This window comes from Pezoporus occidentalis, unplaced genomic scaffold (assembly GCF_034315485.1).
Source record: "Pezoporus occidentalis ecotype Australia unplaced genomic scaffold, CSIRO_AGI_Poc_V1 ctg13, whole genome shotgun sequence".
Lineage (NCBI taxonomy): Eukaryota > Metazoa > Chordata > Aves > Psittaciformes > Psittacidae > Pezoporus > Pezoporus occidentalis.
The window spans coordinates 8171884-8194079 of record NW_026913103.1 but is presented as its reverse complement, the minus strand read 5'-3'; the positions used below and the strand labels follow the sequence as shown (position 1 = coordinate 8194079).

The 22196-nt window shown below is 42.6% G+C and overlaps 1 protein-coding gene across 20 annotated transcripts in view; it reads left to right on the top strand.

The window, feature by feature from the left end:
• SNAP91 (synaptosome associated protein 91) overlaps nt 1–22196 on the top strand; it is a 70056-nt gene that overhangs the window by 1225 nt on the left and 46635 nt on the right. For 19 of the 20 annotated variants that reach the window (XM_062608291.1, XM_062608292.1, XM_062608309.1 and 16 more), the window contains exons 2-3: nt 56–218; nt 21931–22073. In XM_062608291.1, the coding sequence (XP_062464275.1) occupies nt 89–218; nt 21931–22073 (273 nt within the window). In that variant the 5' untranslated portion in view covers nt 56–88. The remainder of the gene's footprint in view (nt 1–55; nt 219–21930; nt 22074–22196) is intronic. The other variant, XM_062608290.1, reaches the window with a different exon arrangement.

The following is a 22196-nucleotide window of genomic DNA, read 5'->3' as shown; positions in this document are numbered from 1 at the left end:
GTCGGCGATAAACCCGGAATCTCCCCTTCCCCTCCCGTGTTTTCCGCCTCTGCAGAGCAGGCAGCAGCAGCAGGCACGCCAGTCGAAGATGTCGGGTCAGACGCTGACAGATCGCATCGCAGCTGCTCAGTACAGCGTTACGGGATCTGCCGTAGCCAGAGCCGTCTGCAAGGCCACCACGCATGAAGTGATGGGGCCCAAGAAGAAGCACCTGGACTGTGAGCACCCCTTTTATGTTTCCCCAGCGAAGGCCCAGGGTGAAGGAGGCTGACTGCCGGGCCGCTTAGAATGCCTTTGGGCTGCCTGACTGTCATGCTTTCAAACCATAAGGGTTATGAGAAATCTCCATGAGAGGATGAGTTATTATTGCATTTCTTCTCTTATTGCATAATGATGCTTTTTCGGCCATTTTTTTTTTTTTTCCTTATGACCTCTTGCCTTCTATCCAGGAAGGCAGTGTGAAGTGGAACAGGGGCACAGGAAGATGGGAGGGAATTTGGCACAGGGCAAAATGGACATGCACTTGTCACAGCTACTTTAGTCAGGATTAAGCTAGGCAGAGTCATCAGTGCTACTTCAGGAGCTGGCCAAGCACTGTCAGGAGTTTGGTGGTCCCCACAGCAGACTTGTGAAGATGTTTAGGTGATGGTGTACTTAAATGACAAGGCACTTGGATAACACTATGCTGTAGATTGAGGAACCTATGGAGAGTTTAAAGCCTGTTGTGCTGAGGTACCAAATATGTGACACAAACTTCATAGGCTGCCAACAGTTTGCATCACATTTCATTGAAGGTGGCTGGTGGCTTTGTATCATAGATTTATGATCTATTCCAGACTTCATAAAGCAATGATGAAGTCAAAATGTTTCATAGAAAACAATGAGCTAGTGATGTTTTGTCTTGTCAATTTCATTTCTTTTCAACCCACTCAACTGTCGGTCCCTGCTTGGAGACATCAAGGAGTAGAATGGTGAAGTAATTTAATTAACACCATGTTAATTGGCCTTGTTTACCAACTGTGTCCAGCATTGAGCTCAGTAGATCAAACGGCAAGTTTTACTGTCCCAGTTAAGTGTTTTTCCCATTGGATTTTTGGTTTTTTTTGGACATGGTACGAAATATCTTCAAGTAAAGAAAAGCAGGTTTTATACCAAGCTGTCCATTACTAAGTAATGCTGGTGCAGGTGCATGTAAGTACAATTCTGATGATGTTGTATTTCTTAAAAGGAGGTACTGTTACTTCTGGAAAATAGTTCCAGATTTCAGTTCTAATGACTTCATAGCTAACCCTTGAAGTGGCAAACGGCATGTTGTTCCTCCAGTATATCTGAATACTCATGTATGTGTTTCTAAGAGATGCTGATGTGAGCAGCATCGATTGAAGACTGACTCGAGCCTACACCGATGTTTAAATAGATCGGTGGTCCTGATATCACCATACATTCTCTCTTGTTTTCTTGTATATTTAAAAAAAATCATCGTGGTTACTGATGTCTTCTGTGTTTGGTAGCTATCAACCCTTCTTAATCTGGAGTTTGTGTGTGGATTGTCCTGCTGTATCTGATACTAGAACCTTTAGCTTAAAAAAAAAAGCATAGCTCATGTATTTAAAAGCATGCTGTGACTCTTGAGTGTATTTATACACACACGTGTGTATACATATAAATGAAAGTACTGTCTGGAATAGGCAGGATTAAATAGGCAGGTGCTATATTAAGGTCTGGAAAGGGATTGTGTTTGGATATTGATACATTTTCTGAAGTAGCAATATTAGCATGTGGGGGAGACTGAAGCTGGTAGCATTCCATGCAATTTCATGCCCACCTGCATGTGAGACACACAAGAGGAAGAGAAATTATCATTTCCTGGCAAGATATATCCCTGTTTATCTTTCTTTCTATTTTACAAGCTGCATGTAACAGTTGAGGGTTTAACTATCTGGTATTAAAGAGAATCTTGTCGGTGGGAAATACGCACATTCAAAATTGTGGACATAAGGTTGCAGACATCCGCAAAAATGAACATCAGGTTCATGCTTGAAAAGAAAACAATATTCTCAGGCTCTTAAACTGGAGGCTTCCCATAACTATAAATTGAAAGGCAGTTCCTTGAACTCTGAGGTATATCTTGTGGGCGAGTGTTAAAATGGGCTTTATATATTGTAATGAGGGAGTAAACTACAAGTTTATCCTCTGAAAGAGCAATGCCCCCATGTATGCAGGAGGTACTGCTAGGTGAAGGTAGCGCCGAGCTACATGGCTGCCTCTCAATTTGGATAAATAACATTGGAAGATGTGGAGAAGGGAACGAAAGGTAAAACTTGCCAATGCCTTAAGATGAGGTTTGAGTCAAGCTGTGAAGGATTTAGACAAAACTTCAGGTACCAGAGAGCAGTGGTTGGAGTGAAGCTTTATGAAGAGCTGTAATTCTACTATTGGTGTAGGGGTTCTATGTCCTTGGGGAACACCATAATTTTATTTAGTGTCATAGTGGCCAGGTGTCAGGCCACACAGCTTATCTTCCACTGCCCTGCTTAGCAACTGAGCTTTGTAAATTAAATGGAGAGATCAACTGTTTAACATGAATTAAGTAGTCATGTGAGGACAGACACAATGATGCCTGTACTCATCTGTTTTCTGCAGAAGATGTTAGTTACAGAGGGTTATGGAAAGATGATAAATGACAAGGTGTGGGGGTGGGTATTTTGTTTGGTTTAGGTTTGGTTCTTTTTTTAGTGAGTACTGCTTAGAGGGAATTTGCTCTGAGGAATAAAAAGCATGATTTGGGTATGAGTGCATGCATGTGAAGAAGGGAGAGAACAGAATGAATGTCTTCTGTGAACAAAAACTGAGCTGCTAAGTGTCTACCTCTGTGTAGTTTTCTGTACTTGTGTAGATTTCAAATACAGGCATTAATATTGATATTGTGAAGTGGCTATCCTTTGGCTCTTCGTGCTGCACAGGCTTGTCATGCAAAGAAGTACTGAAGTATGATTAGGTTGCTATCATATACAGGAATGATTGCTGGGAAATTTCCAGCAACTGCTGGGAGTAGTACCAGGTGGCATTAAATGCATTTCCCAAGTCCCTGTGGGGGGAAAAATGGAATGTAAATCTAGGATGGTTTGGGCATGCTGTTGCAGTTGCAGTTGGCATGTTAGAGCTCTGACCCTTTTGGATGTAACCAAATCATGTCGTAAAGTCACCACAGTAATATGTATTCATCTCCTTAGGCTCACCAGGTTGTGTTAAATAAATTACAGTTAGATACTGCAAATGAGGGAGGTATCCCCATGAAGAAGTGGGGATTAGCAACTTGATTTTGATGCAGTGAGAAGTGCCATTGCAGAGTGGGTGGGTGAAGTAAATGGGCTACGTTAACAGTGTATAAACTGTGCTTCTATACAGCTGGGAATGTAATCCTAGTGCACAGCATAGAAGTTTCAATCTCGGAATTGTTCTGAAAGATGGGTTAAGGCTACACCAAGGGTTTAATTGTGTTGGGCAGTAAAAGGCAGGGGTTTAATTGTGTTGGGCAGTAAAAGGCAGCTTCCAGCCTCGGATGGGGTTGACTGGTGGAATCAACAGGGAGAAGCTTTTGGAGGAAGGAAATAACTTGACTTTCAAATGTTAAAGCACACAATAGATGAGGGAAAAATAGGTAGACCTGAACTCAGCTCCTTTTATAAGGGATGTTTATCAGAAACAGACTGTCAAGCTTTCATTTAGGGAAGTGAGTTGGAAACCAGTGAGGCTCTTGCATCTGTAGTTGGTTGTAACAAGTTCCTGATTCTGAAAATGATCAAAATGGCTGGGATTTTCCTTGACTTATTCTGTTGAGTGAATTGTTTTGCAGCAGGAGGAAGTTCTGGGCTGTGTATTCTAAAATGCCATGTGATGCCTCCTTACTTCTTCAAAATAATTCTCATAAGGTAGAAGGCCCTTCTGGAGGGCTGATCAAGAGCTGGAAGATTTTCATGAAATGTGGAAACAAAGCGGATGAAAATCAGGACTTGATTTTCTGTGGCTATGGAGATGACCCGTGTATGTGTAGTAACGTCTTTCCATCCTAATTTCGCATTTTGTATGTAGCTGACAAACAAAGGCTCTAAAAGGAAATTTATAGTCTAATTCATGCTGGTAACTGAACTGCAGGGCTGGTGTTGGTGTTTTGTTTCTGCATTGCCTTGACTTTCTTCTGCAAACTGTGGGGATGACCTAACAAGTTTGAGTCATGGTGGTCTCTAGTGTTAAAACAGAGCTAGCTGTTGACCAAAAGTAATGGGTTAAGCTTTTTTTTCTAGGCTGAGTAAAGTTGCTACATCCCACAGGTTTTAGTCTAGTCTGCCTCATTCACGAGGAATATGTCTGTATTTTTGGGAGAGATGGGGGTCAGTGGAGCTGTTTTGACTCACTAGACTTCAGTGACTATTAAGGTTAGCTTGGATGTGTATTTCATAAGTTGTTTGTTGTTGAAGTGATCTGGGGAGTGTTCCAAGTCTGTTGGCACTCAGGGCCCTTTCCTAGTGGGAGCAGTGCAGACATACAAGGACTGCATTGCTCTGCAGGCTGGGCGACACCGTCTTCACAGCCATGGAAGTACCTTCAAGAAACTTGCCAAGAATGGAGTCCCTGTACAAACTGGGCGTAATCCTTTGCACTTTACTGATGAAACTACTTTTGTGTGTTTCACTGTATCTTGTATTACAGTAATTTGTCAGGGTTTCCATGTACGAGAGAGCTGACTTACTTAAAAGTTAGCATTAAAGATCAGCTGTAATATAGTGTCTTGTTTTTACTTGTCACAGCTGGGGTGTATTCTAGATTGTGAACTCCTCCTTGTCACCCCAATGAATTTCTTTCACACCTGAAAAGAAAAAATCCAAGCAAGCAATTGTTTTCTTTAATTCTTTGTTTGATGTTGGATTAGCACATTTGTGTGTGTGTGTGTGTGTGTGTGTGTGTGTGTGTGTGTGTGTGTGTAAAAGGACCTGCCATCAGTCTCTGTTTCTGTGTGCTTCTTCCATGTTCTTTCCCAAAATGGGACTGAAAACTCACTTCATTCAGAGGTATGTGGATCCCTGAATAGGAGTAGAAAGGTCTGTCATGGGTAAAGGGAGCTAATAAGGCTTTTTAAATTAGTTGATCATGAGTATGTCAATGGCATTAACTTTCAGTTTCCCCTGGTCCTATACTGTTTTTAAAGCATGTGTAGTAACAAGAGAAAGCTGTCCTTTAATTAAACTAATACTTTGCTAACTGATAATTTTTCAAAATATGTTTGAAGCTGGGTGGAAGTTTGAATTCATGTTAAGATACGAAGGTTGAAACAGGGCAGGATCACTTGATCTTGTGCATCTGAGCTGTTCTAAGTCTTCTTATTGTACAGTGCCTAAGGAAAGTAAAGGGAGAATGAGGAAACAGAAGAGTGGGTAGACAGTGTAATATTAAACTTTTTCATCCAAACACTGTAACTTGATAAAGCTAGATTGACTAGTCCTACCCTTCCCCCCACTCTTGGCTTTTCCTCAGCTGAAGGCATATGTTAGTTTTCAGAAGTCATCAAGATCCTTCTGTTAAACATGCTTTGTCAAGGTCATGGATGACAAGTTCTGGGATAAGTCGGGTCTTTCTGGTGTACTGACTTCTGTGGGTAGACCTCAAAAATGGAGTAGCTATATGCTTCTTTGAGGCCCTTTGTTCATGAGATGGTCAGTATGACAGTGACCACTCCATAGTTTTAACCTGATTAACTACTAAGTAGTTGAATATGTTTCATAATAGTCTCATAGTGTTACTCCTGTAGATCCTGGGTGGCAGCAATTTAACTTCTTTTAAACAAATGTAGAGTTTGGTTTCCTGTGGTTTGATTTGATCCATGCCTCTGGTTTTTCAGCCTGGCTCTTAAACTCTCCATCTTCTGTGTGTACTGTATCTGAGCCTGTCCCAGTAGTGAGGAGTTCTGTGAAATCTCCAAGAAAATGGTCTGTTGGTGTGGTTGGTCCATGCTTCTGTGTCTCTGCCCTGTGAAGTGCTTAAAGGTAGATGTCAGTCAGGATAACTCTGAAGGGCATAGAGCATTTTGGATGCTACTCCTCTTCCTTAATTCTTGCTGGATGTAGAAGCTAGTAGCCAAAGAGGAGAATTTACTGCCCAGTTTGTCCCCACTTCTGAAGAAATGGTAGTACAGCAAAAGCACACCTGCTTCTAGTATTTTTCTGCCTGTGTTCAGGATACGGGAGACTACTTTGCTCTTCCTACCTTACTACCTTCCCCTGGTACTGGGTATCCATGGCAAGGGATTTGCTGCAAGGGCGGCCACTGTGAGAAGAGATAGAATCATAGAATAGTTAGGGTTGGAAAGGACCTTAAGATCATCTAGTTCCAACCCCCCCCCTGCCATGGACAGGGACACCTCACACTAAACCATGTCACCCAAGGCTCTGTCCAACCTGGCCTTGAACACTGCCAGGGACTGAGGATTCACAAGTTCCCTGGGCAACCCATTCCAGTGCCTCACCACCCTTACAGGGAATCCTCTGTGCCAGATGCAGCCGGTTCCACAACGGGCCCAGCACTGGACACAGCTGAGCCCATCCACCAAGCTTATGGCACCTCCAGGAAAGCATACTTGAGAAAGGGCAGAAAACACTGGACAAGCAGAGGAAGGAGGAAGGAAAAAGTGAGAAATAGCAGAGGGAAGTGGCACAGAAAGTATTCCATGGTGCTGAAGCAGATATCCCCTACAGTCTGTGGGGGAGACCCCTGTTCTCAGAGGTCACAGCTGCAGTGTTCTTCCCCTCCCCCAGAAAACTCTTGCCATGTGCATTCAATGTACCCCAAAGAAAAGAGGGACCTTCCTCAGTCAGCTGTGGTATTGCTGAAGGAGCTGGCCCCAATGTTTCCGAGAGTGAGAAAACTGGGCTTTTGGGGGATGGCATTATATCCCTTCCCTTAGTTTTACTATAGTCTATAAAGATGAGTCAGTGGTACCAAACAGTATCATTAAGTGAACATGCCCTGTTCTTTTTTGGAGCTTCTTTTCAAGTCACAGATCACAGTGTGGGTAAAGCACAAGTTCTGGTGTGTGCCTGAGAGAAATAGAGTAGTCTTACCACTGAGTGTCAGATGAAACTTGAATCTTCAACACGTGGCAGGCAGATTAGGAACAATATTCTGCCTGCCTTAGAGAGAGGAGTTTCGAGTACCATGAACACTAAAAAGCAAGGAATAAACCAAGCCAGGAAATCAGGATCTGAATCTTGGCACAGGACATCAAATGTGCTGAAAGACTGGGTCATCTAGCATGGGGCTGAACCCTGAACTCACACTAAATGATGTGGTAAAAGAAGCCTTCTTAGTAGCTTTGCAGGCAGTGATCTGTAGCACAGGGTTTTCCAGCAGTACTTTTTTTCCTCTGAGTCAGCAGTACCAGCAAGACTGCAGTGTGAAGCTTCATTGGTAAGTTGATATCAGAGTATCCCACCCCAGCAGACTCGGCATGGTGGCTTGATTTTTGTACTGCCCAAAATTTTGCTTGGATGAGAGCTTGGTGGCTTAAATAATATCTGAAAAAAAAAAAACCCAGATGTTGGCAATTGCTAGAAGGCAATCAGAAAACTTGGCAGAGGCTAGCTTGTCCCTTTGCGGAGTATAGTTAAGTCTGCTTTTTTGTGAGTCTTGCAAAATGCATACTTGAACCTTAAAGCTGTTTTCAGTACTTTTAATCTTGCTGCTTTGATCACATTTACTTCTGCAGAGCTGCTTGAAAACACTGAAAATCAGTACAAAACAAGTTTTGCATGGGTGAGCTCAGAGGTATATTCAACAGTCATAGCTGGTAGCCAGTAAGATGCTTGGGTTCATTGAAAGTTCTCTTTAGATTGTGCAACACATTTGTTGAAGCAGTTGAGAGTTGTAGTTCACTAAGACATGGAATATGGCAGCAATCTGGACTAGTGTCACAAATGGTATCGGACATCAGCCTTGAAATGTCACCGTGACTGTAGGTGGAATCCTTGAACAGTGTTTTCTAGGCTGCTTACAAATGGTGCATCCACTGGGCATCTGAGGCTTGACACTTAGTAGTAGGCACAGTATAGGAAATGGCAGTGCTCTGTATTACCGCTGACTTCCAGACAAACCAAGTCTAAATACTCTTCTGTTCCTTCTGCCTGCCTAGGATAACGTGATCTCATGCTTTATTCTAGATTCCATCTGTATCTTAACTTAGTTTAATGAAAGGGATTGGATGCTGAAAAGTCCTGGTTTCATGCTAATGTTGTGTATTTGTGTAATCTGTACCCTGGTCATTTGAGCTGAGGCAGTGTGTCAGTTGGTTGCCTTTCCTAGGCTCTGTTTTTCTAGCTATTGGTAAAACTCGAATGTGTTACACTATTTCTTGCAGAGGAGATTTTGTGGATACACAGAATCATAGAATCAGCTAGGCTGAAAAGACCTTTAGGGTCATGAAATCCAACCATTACCCCAGGCCTGCCAAGACCACCACTAAACCATGTAACTGAGGGTCTCATCTACACAGTTACTGAACACTTCCTTCCAGGGATGGTGAAGGTGCCCTTCTCTGGGCAGCCTATTCCAGTGCCTGATCACCTTCTCTGTGAAGAATTTTTAATTAGCATCCAATCTACCCCCGCTCCCCCTGGCCCCGGCACAGCTGGAGGCTGTTACCTCTTGCCTATTGCTTGTTATCTGGGAGAAGAGACTGACCCTCACCTCACTACCACCTCCTTTCAGGTAGTTGTAGAGAGCAGCAGAGTCTCCCCTGAGCCGCCTTTTCTCCAGACTAAACACCCCCAGTTCCATCAGCCGTTCCTCATCAGACTTGTGCTCCAGACCCTTCAGCAGTTTTGTTGCCCTTTTCTGGATCCACTCCATCACCTCAATGTCTCTTGTAGTGAGGGGCCCAGAACTGAACACAGGATTCGAGGTGCAGCCTCACCAGTGTCAAGTACAGATGGATGATCACTGCCCGGGCCCTGCTGGCTACACTATTTCTGATACAAGCCAGGCCTTCTTGGCTGCCTGGGCACAAGCTGGCTCATGTTCAGTGACCGTCAATCAGCACCCCCAGGTCCTTTGCCACCAACCAGCTTTCCAGCTACTCTTCTCCAAGCCTGTAGCATTGCATGGGGTTGTTGTGGCCAAAGTGCAGGACCCAGCACTTTACCTTCTTGGACCTCATACCACTGACCACAACCTGTCAATCCTGTCCAGATCCATCTGCAGAGCCTTCGTGTTGTCCACAAATTTACTGAGGGTGCACTCAAATCCCCTCATCCAGATCATCAATGAAGATGTCAAACCATGTCAAGTGCAAGGTCCTACACCTGGGTCGGAGCAATCCCAGGCACAGCTACAGGTTGAGCGGAGAAGAGATTCGGAGCAGCCCTGCGGAGAAGGACTTGGGGTTGTTGGTTGATGAGAAAATGAACATGAGCCGGCTTCAGTGTGTGCTCGCAGCCCAGAAAACCAACTGTATCCTGGGCTGCATCAAAAGGAGCGTGACCAGCAGGTCAAAGGAGGTGATCCTGCCCCCTACTCTGCTCTCGTGAGACCTCACTTGGAGTATTGTGTGCAGTTCTGGTGTCCTCAACATAAAAAGGACATGGAACTGTTGGAACAAGTCCAGAGGAGGGCCACGAGGATGATCAGGGGACTGGAGCACCTCCCGTATGAAGATAGGCTGAGGAAGTTGGGGCTGTTCAGCCTGGAGAAGAGAAGGCTGCGTGGAGACCTCCTAGCAGCCTTCCAGTATCTGAAGGGGGCTATAAGGATGCTGGGGATGGACTCTTCATTAGGGACTGTAGTGACAGGACAAGGTGTAGCAGGTTCAAACTTAAAGAGGGGAAGTTTAGATTGGATATAAGAAGAAGTTCTTAACTGTGGGGGTGGTGAGGCACTGGAATGGGTTGCCCAGGGAAGTTGTGAATGCTCCATCCCTGGCAGTGTTCAAGGCCAGGTTGGACAAGGCCTTGGGTGGCATGGTTTAGTGTGAGGTGTCCCTGCCCATGGCAGGGGGGTTGGAACTTGATGATCTTAAGGTCCTTTCCAGCCCTAACTATTCTATGGTTCTGTGTTAAACCACACTGTCCCTAATACCAAGCCCTGAAGGACACCACAAGTGACAGGTCACCAACTAGATGTGATACCATTTACCACCACTCTCTGGGCTCCAGCCACTTTCCAACCCAGTGAAGATTCCTCCTGTCCAGGCCATGAGCAGCCAGTTTTGCCAGGAGAGCGCTGTGGGAGACGGTGTCAAATGCTTTACTGAAGTTCAAATACACAACCTCCACCTCGTCGTAGAAGGAGATCAGGTTGGTCAAGCAGGACTTGTCTTTCATGAACCCATGCTTACTCACCCTGATCCCCCCATTTTCCTGCATGTGCTTTGTGATCTCACTTAAAATCATCTGCTCCATGACTATCTCCAGCTTCTAGGGTCTTCCTTCCTGCCCTTTTTGTAAAGAGGCATCACGCTGGCCAACTTCCAGTCCTCTGGGACCTGCCCACTGGACCAGGACTGCTGATAGATGATGGAGAGTGGCTTAGCAAGCTCCTCTGCCAGCTCCTTCAGCACTCCTGGGTGTAACCCCTCTGCCCCCATAGTCTTGTTTATGTCTAAGTGGAGCAGGAGGTTGCTAACCATTTCTTCCTGAATTATAGGCACTTCAGTCAGCTCCCCATCTCTGCCGTCAAACTCGGGGAACTGAGTACCCTGAAGATGAATAGTCTGACTATTAAAGACTGAGGCAAAGGCAGCATTAAGTACCTCAGCCTTTTCCTCATTCTCAGTCACTAGGTTTCCCCTAGTATCCAGTAGAGGATGGAGGTTCTTCTTGGCCCTCCTTGTATTAATATATTTGTAAAAGTACTTTTTATTATCTTTTATGGCAGTGGCTAGATTTAGTTCCAGCTGTACCTTTTCCTTTCTAACTGTCCCTTTAAGTAACCTAACAGCATCCTTGTGTTTTTCATGGGGTGACAGTCCTTTCTTCCACAGGTGATAAACTCCTCTTTTTCCTGAGTTCAGGCAATATCTCCTGTTCAGCTAGGCTTGTGGTCTTCCCCGCTGTTTTGATTTTTGACACATACAGACTGTCTGCTCCTGTGCCTTAAGGATTTCATTCTTGCAGAGTGTCCAGACTTCCTGGACCCTTTGTCCTTCAGTAATGTTTCCCAAGGAATTCTTCCAACCAGCATCCTAATCAGGCCAAAATTAAAGTTTAAGGTGGAGGTTTCACTGACCTTCTTCCTGACTTCTGCAGGGATTGAAAATTCAATGATTTTGTGATCACTTTGCCCAAGGTGTCCTCCAACCATCACGTCACTCACCAGTCCTGCTCTGTTTGTGAACAGCAGATCTAGCCAGGCACAAGCTGGATCTCCCCTAGTTGGTTCACTAACCAGCTGGGTTAGGAAGTTATCTTCCACACCCTGAGGAACCTTCTGGATTTTTCCTTCTCTGCCTATTACGCTCCTTAGCCATTCCACCTCTTCCCATAGCTCTGCCAATGTACAGAGCAAATCATCAATCTACCGACATCTTACACAGCCACCATCAAACATCACTGTCAGGCTCTGGCACTCACTACAGCCAGATGCCTGGACAGTTATGTGCTTATGAGAGACCTCTGTTTGGGTCTCCGTATCCTCTCTGGCCAGCAGAGAGGACTTGGTCTTCTTTGCTTTCTGCCGAGAGGATGTCATCCTAGAGCACTGTCCCAGTGACCGCTGACTGAGCTCACCTCTGCAGCCTGCTGGGCTACTGGACCCTTTCCACTCGCCCTGCCCATGTAAACTGCTGTGCTTCTGGTCACTTGCACTCCCAAGGGTGGTGTTTTATCCACTCAGAGGTGGTGCTGTCCCTCCTGGCAGCAGGGATGGCACTGCTGTCTCCCTCAGTCATCAGAGCCGCCATCTCTTGGGAGAGACCTGATGAGGACTTGGGGCTCCCTTGGTGGCTCTTGCTGTTCAGGATCAAGACTCCTGGATGCTGCGTTTTCCCCATGGTCTGGTGCTGAAGGCTTCTTCTCCAGAGCTACTCACCTCAGGAAACGACCATGCTTGAAGGCCACCAAGAAAGCACACCCGAATTCTCTTATGTACTGAGAACTGCAAGTTGCTGACAGGGTTTTTCTGCAACATGGGTCTGCCTTGTGGCAATCAACTCTTTTCTTGGTTGTAAGTCAATGCACAAAATTACCACAGGTAGAAAGCAAGTTGGTGGTTGTTGTAGTTGGGCCACAAAGCTCTAATGAAACAGTTGAGCCTTGTGCTTTGCTTAGGTGGCTTTACTTTCTCAGAGCAGGAATGAAAAATAAAATATGTTCTTTGATAGCTGTTTCTTGGTATTTGGGATACTCGGTTATGGCTGAAACCCTGGTAGGAGTAGACTGAAGAAGTTGGTGTCCACTTGAGCTAAGATTGTTCTACTGTGTATTTAAAGGACCAAAGAACATATCTTTTCAAGAAAGTGTCTTAAACTTTGCTGTCCTAAAGCTGTGAGGCAAGACTGTGCCTTGACTACTGAAAGTGTAGTTGATGACTTCAGATTGACTCTTGTCTTGGCAGAAGTGCAGATGACACAGTGGCAGCAGGTGCTTCCGTAGCAGATGGTCAGCAGTCAACCTGCAGAGCCTGGCAAGCTCCTAGTGCCTCTGGCGTAGTTTTCTTTTATTTCTTAAGTCTCTCTGATAGTTTACAGAATGTTCTAATATGATCCTTCACAGAAGTGAGAGGAAGACATGACTGCTCAAAGCATGAATAAAACATGCTGATTTGTCGCCCACATTCCTGAAGTGTGTGCAAGTTTACAAGTTTAGAGGGAGGGCCTCAAAATAAGGCAGTGATGATCGGTTATCTTGCCACAGTGCAGAACTGCACTAGCTAGATCATACGTCCTTACACGTAATTGAAGAGCCCACAGAGATGCGCTTAAGTGGGAGTTCAAACCTCTTTTAAAAGAACTCTTACTTCCACTTCTCATTTCAGAGAGTGTAGGACTTGTATGAAAGGGGGAAGCCAGCTGGCCTGTTTCCTGGCATGGAAGGCTGCTGTTTCTCATTATGTAGAGGTCAAATATAGACAAAAGCTTTAACATCTCATTGCAGCAGTTCTTTAGCAACCCTGAAGTTTTAAAACCTAGCTTTTTCAAATGCAGACTTGGGTTTGGATCTTGCTGTGTGATTATGGAATTCACAGAATAGTTATTTGGCCTGTAGTTCCTTAAGTTTTATAACTTCATCTAAACCTATTTATAGAAGAATGTACTTTCTGCTGAGGGGCAGCAAGAGGAAGTCAGCATATCCAGTGTGCCAGGGTTCTGAAAACATACACATTTTGTCATGAGTGATGTTTGATTGCTAGCATCTGAAACAGAATGCTGCTTTCATATGTGAACCTTGCCTTTGACTTTCTGATCTGGTACTTCATTCTAAGCCACATAGTCTTTTTACTTTTGCTACACTTGATTTAAACTTCCAATTGCTCTGTTATTTGTAAATGGCAAGAGTATCAATACACAAAGTTTGCTGTGTTTGTAATAGGTGAGTTTAGATAACTTCCTCTTGTTTATCAGGAAGCTGAAAGTTGCTTAGGCAATACTATGAGAATCGACCTTTCAAAACTCAACTCCATATCATGCTTAGGAGCTTAACTGACTCTTCTGGGTGTTCCAGTCTAGAGATCTGACTCTACGTGAAGCTTTGCTGCCTGGATGTGAGCCTGTGTGATGGATTCCAATTTCCCCATTCATCAATAGCTTGATGGGAGACTTCCACTGCCAGTGGCAAACACATCTTCCAGAACCATTGATGACTTTGAACTGTTGGCTAGCAACTTACTTCTGTTAGGTTTTTAAATATTAGTAGTCCTAACTGCATCTTCCATCCCTCAAGTAGATGTTACAGTGAATTTTACAGAACTTCTTTTCAACATCAAGAAACCTGCAGTATATGAAAGGCTGCAGGCTCATGTTGAAGAATGAAGTCTACTGGTAGTTGATGTTAGGTTTTGGTTTGTTTTTTTTGTACATTTCTGAGACTTAAACTCACATGTCTGTACAGCACAAAGATAGGATGCTTCTTTAACTGGTGTAGTAAAGGCTGCTTCCAATGTGTTTCAGTTTCAGATCTGTAGTGGATCGCAAATTGGTATTCTGGGCAGAGTTGATAGGCTAGTGACAGTTTCGCTTCTACAAGCATATTAAAAATAACTGTTTTTCTGAGGAAATTAGATCATTTTAGGTGGAAAACATTAACCAGGTTTTGTTCTTCTTGGAATAAAAATGGAGGGAGCACAGCAACTCAGATAGTTTATGCACCATACTTCAGTTGATTACCACTTTCTGCCAGATATGGTTGGAGCGTAAGATCAGCCCAACATGTACAGGCTGATTAGAAAATGCTCTAGTATAGGTATTACAGTAAATAACCCAATGCTGCTGTGGCAAACCTGAAATTCTTAATTTTCTGGCATAGCTGTGCTGTTCTGGATAAAACTTGCAGTTGATCCTGTTACTGATATTCCAGGAAACACCCAAGTGATAAGAGATAGGAATTGCTATAATCAACAGGCAATATTAGGTGTTGTTCACCCTCATGGAAGGATAAACATAGGCCACAGCTGGAATCCTGGTATCCAGCTGCAGTAGTCAATTAGCTGGATCTTATTGACTTTTATGTTTCTAAGCAATAATCTTGCAACAGTCCCTTAAACTTGTTCTGTTGTTTGCAGCAAGACCTGGGATGCAATGGGACTGTCACTTTAATGCTTACAAGGATGGAGAGAACAATTCTGCCCCTTGAAGGAAATTGAATAAATGCCTTGAAGACTTGGCAGAAGATTGGCTGGTGGCCGCGGTTTCATATATCTTCTCTAAACTAATGCGTACTTTGCTTAAGGCTTCCAGGTTTGAATTGCTGAAGGAAATGGCTTGTAGAATGAGGTCTGAGATCTGCAATGTGAGATAAAAATTCCTTTTTATGCAAAGTTATTAGTCAAATGCTTAACACAAACACTACTTGTAATGTTACTAGGTTTTTTCCACATCCTTTCCTTCCCTAGATTTTGGCATCTAAGATGCCATATTACTATAGGATGGTGAATAGCATTTCTCAAGAGAATTGCTTATAACCATCCGTTGGTGTCCACCAAATGCAAATAGCTTTTTGTATATCTTAAATTACTGTGAACTGTGCAAAAAAAGGTAGTACAGTGATGATTTGTGGCTTAGCTACTGTTTGTCGTAAGTCAGTAAAATAGAGAAGTGGCACATCTAGCTCCAGAATTACTTAATGTTTCATCTTGACACAAGCAGAACTGCTCAATTCTTGTCTCTGAACAGAAAAATACATGTTTCTGTTGAGTTAGTTGTAGAGCAGGATTTGGGTGGAGAAAGGGTTTGGAATGGGGTCTCTGAGTGTGAGGAAAGAATCATTAGAGCAGTGATTTCTCCTCTTTCCTCTCCTCTGCTGAATTTATTGCCTGAGACAAATTCTTTGGTATTCAGAGTAAGTGAATGCTGAATTCTGTACAAATGAGGCTCAAGACTGAGCTTCTTACTGCTTTGGACAGGGGAAAGATTCTGTTCTTAACTAAGGCTTTTCCTACAGTGAAGCTACCTGAAAAAGCTGTGGTGGCTGTCATCAGGAAGAAACCAGGCAGGATATTTTTTGACCATGGGGCCTTTTCCCCTTTGCTTAGTGTTCTGGATTCATGCATATCAGGCTAAAAAGCTGCTTTCCTTGGTACGTTTGTATTAAGGAGTTTGTCTAGCCCATCTTCTGGGTGACAGCAGTACTGTTCCAGATACCTAATTCCTAAGTAAAATTGAAGCTTTTATTCTTTTGAATAAAAAAGAATAAAATTATGGGTGTTAGTAAGGCTTCAGAATTCATCCATGAAATATATAGTAATTAATTACTAGTCTTAAAGACTGTACTTAAAACCTCAATGACCGCTGCTTAAACTTGAGCTTTTGTAGCTGACCTGAACATCATCTTTCAGTTGTACCACTCTCAAGAAGGGAATTCCAATGTAAACACTAAAGGTAAGGCACATCATTCTCCCCCAGAGGCAGTGGAGCTGAAACTTCTGGCAACTTTTAGGTAAAAAATATTTATAGTTCAAGGAACTTGAAGGAGTTGCTTAAGGAAGAAATTTTTTTAGCATGGTATAATCACACTTTCTCCCCACTAGTTCTTAGGGAGACAGCTGCCTTGGTTACACCCTTTCAGACCCCATAGAAGACCACCTGACAGTTGGCTTTTATTTTCCCCTTTCCGGGGGAGCTGCACGTGAACCTTTCAAGAGGAAAAGATGGATGTACAGATCATTAAGGACCAAAAGGAACACAAATCCTGCATAACTGGATTAATAATGCTAATGAGCTGGGGTGATCTTTGCAAATGACTTACAGTCAAATATGTTGCCTTGATATGATGGGGAAGGAGGGGTACAAGCAATATGAAGGCACATTAAAATAAAGTCCAGCTATGTATATTGACAGTAGATTTTTCAGCTCTGTTTTCAAAACAGGTGTTTGGTGAGCTGTTGTATTTAAAAAGGAGTAGCGTGATAATAAGATGATTCTAAGTAAATTCTCAGTTTGAGAAACTGGAAGAAGCTTCAAGAGAAATTTGCTGGTACTTGAAGTCATCTGCCCTGTCTCCTTGCAGACTTCATGTGATTGATAGAGAAGAAAAAACTCTTCTCTTCTGCAAAACACTTAATAGTATGGGTAGTATGAATATGCCTATGAGTAGGCAGAGAGGAAGAAATTGTGCATTAAAGGTTGTCTTGATGTGGGATGCAGTTGTGTGGTTCAAAGACTGATTGCAATGACTCCTCAAACTTCAGGATCTGCAGCAAATATTTGTCCTCACAATATTGAGATACATTTGGGAAAAAGGAGGTCTTTGGATTAAGGTTGGAGGGAGAAGGTGGCAATTATTTGTAGTCACAATGACTATAGCTGCTGGGAAAGTCTTTATAGTACCTGAAAAGCATGTGCTCTTCCAAAGACTGTGTTTGTGAGTTGGCATAGGCTTGAAAGTGCATAGCAATATCTGGAAGATGCTGGACTTCAGTAAAGCGTGGACTTGCTGGGGTTAAGGTGAGATGTAATAACTTGCACAGACTTTTGAGGAGAAGGAGAGGACAGCATGAATTGCTGTTCTGCTTGGACAGATTATGGTGCACTTTTGTGGAGATGGATGAAATGAGGGTGAAAAGAGTAAACGTTAATCTCACAGATAAATTCCTGACTCTTGTTTGTGGAATTGCTTGATAGTCAAATCCAGCAATATTAAAATCATCTAATGTTCTTATGAGGGATTATCATAGGAACAGAAATCAATAACTTTATTCTGCTTTCCTGTATTGTCTTGTGGCCAGACTCCGATAGACCTGGAAGTTCAACTCTTACATTGGTTGATGTAGTAGCATCCTAGTGCAGTTCTGTGTCTTGCAAGGGAGGACTTGTGCTGTTGCATGCCTATTTAACATTTTTGGTTGAGTCTTGTGAATTCTTACTTTAAGCCACTTCTTTCTGTTCTTGACTAGCCTGGATTTGGAACAATCATGTTCATGTCCTTTTCTATAGGATCAAGGCATTATTTAAGTACTTGTAAGCAAGAATAAAAACCTTGTGAAGACTATTGTAGCATTCAGCATTGTAGTGAGGAAGGTCTGTAAGGGAGTTACAGTCAGATTTGGCAAAGTTTAGGAATCAAACATATGACACAGGTCACATGCTGAGGCTTGCATGTTAATTCAGCCTGGAACAACAGCTGCTCTTAAGTTCACACCAATATCCTTCTGAACAGAGATACAGAGACACAGCTGCAGAGTGCTGCCGCTTCTCTGCATACTGAAATGTAAATTGCTAATAATTAACTTTGAGCTGGGAAATCCCAGGTCTGCTTGTTAATGGATTGAGTAAAAAGAACCCAAATGAGAACAGGAAAAAACCTCGCCCAGATCCAGAACAGAATACAATCTGAAAAGGTAAAGGAGTAAGAAAGGTTATTTAAAGTCTTATATAATGTCTTTCATAAAAAAAACAAACAAACAACCAAAAAAAAAAGAAAAAAAAAAAAAAAAAAGAAAACAAGCCAAAAAAGTAATTAAAAATCTCTGCCCCAGGGAGTTTTTAATGAGAGACTGAAGAACTCTGATATTCTGAAGACTTTGAAACTTTCTTGCTTGTTCTCTTTTTTTGCCATATGAGCTTAACAAACACCAAAATTCGTCACATCTTTTAGTGGTTTCTAAAAAGTCATAAAGAGCTAAGGAGTCTTAACTTACTTCAGTCCACTGAGCCCTCCACTGACCTTCCTCAATTTGGCAGGTTTGCCTTTTTGTTAATGAAGGTGTTAATCATACTCTACCTTTGCTTCTCTTCCCCAATTAAGTTGCAGATGTCTTAAGACTGGGTCAAAAAGTTGGCTAGTCAGAGTTTAAAGACTGGTGACCAGACTTGACTTATGGTGTCAAAGAATTGTCAACCATTTATTTCTTCTATGTACACTGGTTTTGTATCTCAAAACTTAACTAGAAAAATTCTATTCAAGTCCAAAGTATAATGTGAAGAAGGAACTCTAGACTGAATGACTGCTTGATATAGCAGCTACCAAAGTGCAAAGAGAGGAAATAGAAAAAGTTATGTACTTTGATTTGGCAAGTAATTTTAGTCCTACAGTAAACAAATGGATTCATATTAAGGGTGTATAGGTCCTCATTTTCCAACAACTTCATTTCTGTGAAAGTCACAATGAAGGCACTTGCTGCTGCTCCTGTACAATCCTTGTTTACTTACTCTGCTTGGAATTTGTATTTGAGCTCAGTTTCTGGTTTTGGGGATTAGTTGTCAGTGTACTTGACATGGATGACTGCAGTAGCAGAAAATTCCTCAGGAAGGTACCTTTAATCCTTGTCCTACTTGTGTGTACTTCAAATGGAATCAACTTTGCAAGATTGTTTCATATGGCATCTGATGGGCTGTTACTGTTTAATATTATCTATTTTGTATTAACAAGACCACCTGTGACTTGCTTGGAAGACTGAACTTCATTGTCTCTTTTCAAAACTGTTTCTGTCCCATCAGTAGACATCTGAATTGGTATCTTTTGAAAATGCAGTCCCTAGATTTTTTCCTTGTACCTATTCTTCCCTTCCACATTTTAAGATATAGCTTAGCCACCAAACTCTGCTGCACAGAGTCCATTAAAGTTAGCTATGCCTGTGAGTTGTTCCAAATGCTAACAATTGCTGTTAAGCTGAGACTCTGTGGTATAGGGGAAAGAAGCACAAGATGCTTGAGTACCTTAACTTTGTGGTGTGACTTAATGGGAAACAGCTCTGCAAGAATTAAACCCCCACCTCTTTTTTTACACACCCCCCCCCCAACCTCTGATGATGAGTAAAATCATGCATGGTTTAATTCTTTTCTGAAAGTAGTAGGCTTAAATTTAATCATACCTCTCCACTCAGCACACTATAATTACTCTAAAGCATTCAGAGCTGCAGACTAAGATGCTGTACCCTCCAGCAGTTTGGAGAGAAGGCAGAAATGACTAAGTGATGTTAGAAGTAGTGCTGTGGTAGTGTATAGGTAGCGCACTGCAGATTCAGTTGCCAGCGCTGCTGTGTGTGAACTCCTTTGAGGTTTCATTATCTAATGCCTACTGATGGGATACACAATTTATAGCACCCCTTGTCCATAGTGAGCTACGTGCTGAAACTTAGGACTGAAAGCTTGGAAATTTGATGCGTGTTTTCTTATACTAAGGGCAAGTGCTGTCATCTGCAATAAAACCTCTGAAAAGGGTAAACAGGGAGCAAGCCACTTGTGAATTGCTTCAAGGCTTTTACAAACCACTGTCTCCTATAATGCATTAATCAGCAGTACAGAATAAAAGAATATTGGCCTGTTTCAATTCAAGGAGAATTGTTGGGGCACTTTGAGCTTGAGCTGCTGTCATTCAGTTGTCTGCAGAACTGCCTCCTTCAAGGGTAGTATAACTGAGGTTACAGAAATTAGCTTTACATTTCAGAAGATGTTCTGCAAAAAAACCACAACAGAAACAAATCCACTGTGACAACAAACATTTTAAAATCAAACTTAGCTAGCATCCCATTTTTGTCTTCTGTTTCATTGCAGTGAAATGTCTCATTTCATTCAGCTAAAGCTGAAGACAACTTGTAGCTTTTATGCTCACACAAAAGACAGTTTTAAACACAAGCGCTGTAGTTTTCACAGGTTTCTGGCTGATTTCTTGTATCTTAAATGAGTCTGTTTAATAGAAGTAAAAAATACCATAAAAACCGAGTGCCACAAATAAAAAATAAATCTACTAAATTTCTGAGTGCTTCTGGTACAGCAGTGTGGGTTTCTGACCACACCACGTGGTTCTCAACAGCTGATGACACTCATTGGTCTGTTTGACAGACCTGTCCTCTGGACTTTCCCTGCCCTGCAGAGGCAGAATCGGTAGTTTAGCAGCAGTCTGGACCTTGGCTTTCTGCTCTTAGCAGCATTACTGCCCTCCATTATATGGGGCTGTGCTGGGGAGGGAAAGCAAGTGACTCTGCTGCGCAGGCGAACTGAACTCCTGTAGAGCGTTTGCAGCAGGCTCGCATAGTTTAGGTGTGTGAGGATCAGTCACAGAATAACCTGTCTGCTTCTAGGGTGAAATACCTGTCATCACCGAGTGACTTAAATAGTTGGATGAACATTTCTAGTTGTGGGAGGGGAGTGTGGGGGAATACATAGAAAAACATTAACAATGGTTACTGTTCTCTCAGGGAAAAGCAGAAGATCAGTATTTTCATTAGTAATACAGATAATGCTTAGTCTAGTAAGTTAAAATTTTACACTTTTTTTGCTTAGGTCTTCGAACTTTAAGCCTCAGCCCTACAATTAGGTCTGTATTCTTTGCTCTTTGTGGTGCAAAGTGGAGTTGTCTCCTGAAATCTTCCTAGAGCCTTGTCTGGCATCACATGGGTTTTGGTCATGCAGTTGCAGTATGCAGTTTCCAGCTGTGTCTCAAAATAGGTAACAGCTTGTAGATCATTGCTGGCTGGTTAGCAAGAGCCTGTAAGCAATAGGTGGTATAGCAAATCAAAGGTCCTGTCAGTAGTTGTGAGATACAGATGCTTAGTGGCAAGCTTGCTGCCCTGTTGTTTGATTTAAGTACTTAGCTTAATTTTCTGTACTCTTCTGTACAAGTGTATGCCTTCCCAATGTACAGGATAGTCTAATGTCTTACCTTTTCTATATAAGGTGCTGTTGCTTGCAGAAAACTATTGTTCTTCAGTATAAACTAATGTTTATCCTTGTCTTTCTTTCTGCTGTTGAAGAGGTCTTGATGCGTGCCTGAATGTACTCTTCTGCTGTCTAGGTCTGTAGAGACTGTAGGGTGTGTGCTGTAGCACACTGATTAAATTCTAATCTGAGATGACTAGAGTATCTTGTTCCTGGTGATACCCGTTTTTGCTGGTGTGACTGTATTCAGTGTGTTTAATGCGTTACCTGTAAGTGAAGCGTTCAGTAATACTTATTCATCTAACCCAGAGGTAGTGAACTGTCACAATTAACTTGAAAACCTGCAAGCAGTAAAGCCATGTGATGTTGTTCATCCTAACTTCATCTGGGATGAAGATGGAATAAGGTTGGGACATAGCTCAGGACAGAGCTGTTGGAAAACCAGTACCATTTTATGAAAGAGACAGACCAGTGTTGCTGTTAGCACATGCTAACAATTTGGGTTTTTTTTAAATGTACAGAACTTGCTATTTGTTACAGCCATGGCCTGCAGCCTGGTGGGCTGACAACTTGGCCATTGTGCAGACTTTTTGGTTTTGTTTGTTGCACCTAATGCTTTCTTTTTCCGTCTCTTACAGATTTGATCCAAGCAACTAATGAAACAAATGTGAATATTCCTCAGATGGCTGATACACTTTTTGAGAGAGCAACAAATAGTAGCTGGGTGGTCGTATTCAAAGCCTTAGTTACTACACATCATCTAATGGTTCACGGCAATGAGGTAAGTGTAATCAGCTTTCTCTCGAGACCACATTGGCACCGAGTAAACTCCAAGCCAAAAATGTCAGTAGTGCAAAGGCATCCCTTTTGAGCTAGTAAGGACCTGAGAACAAAGGGCAAGAAT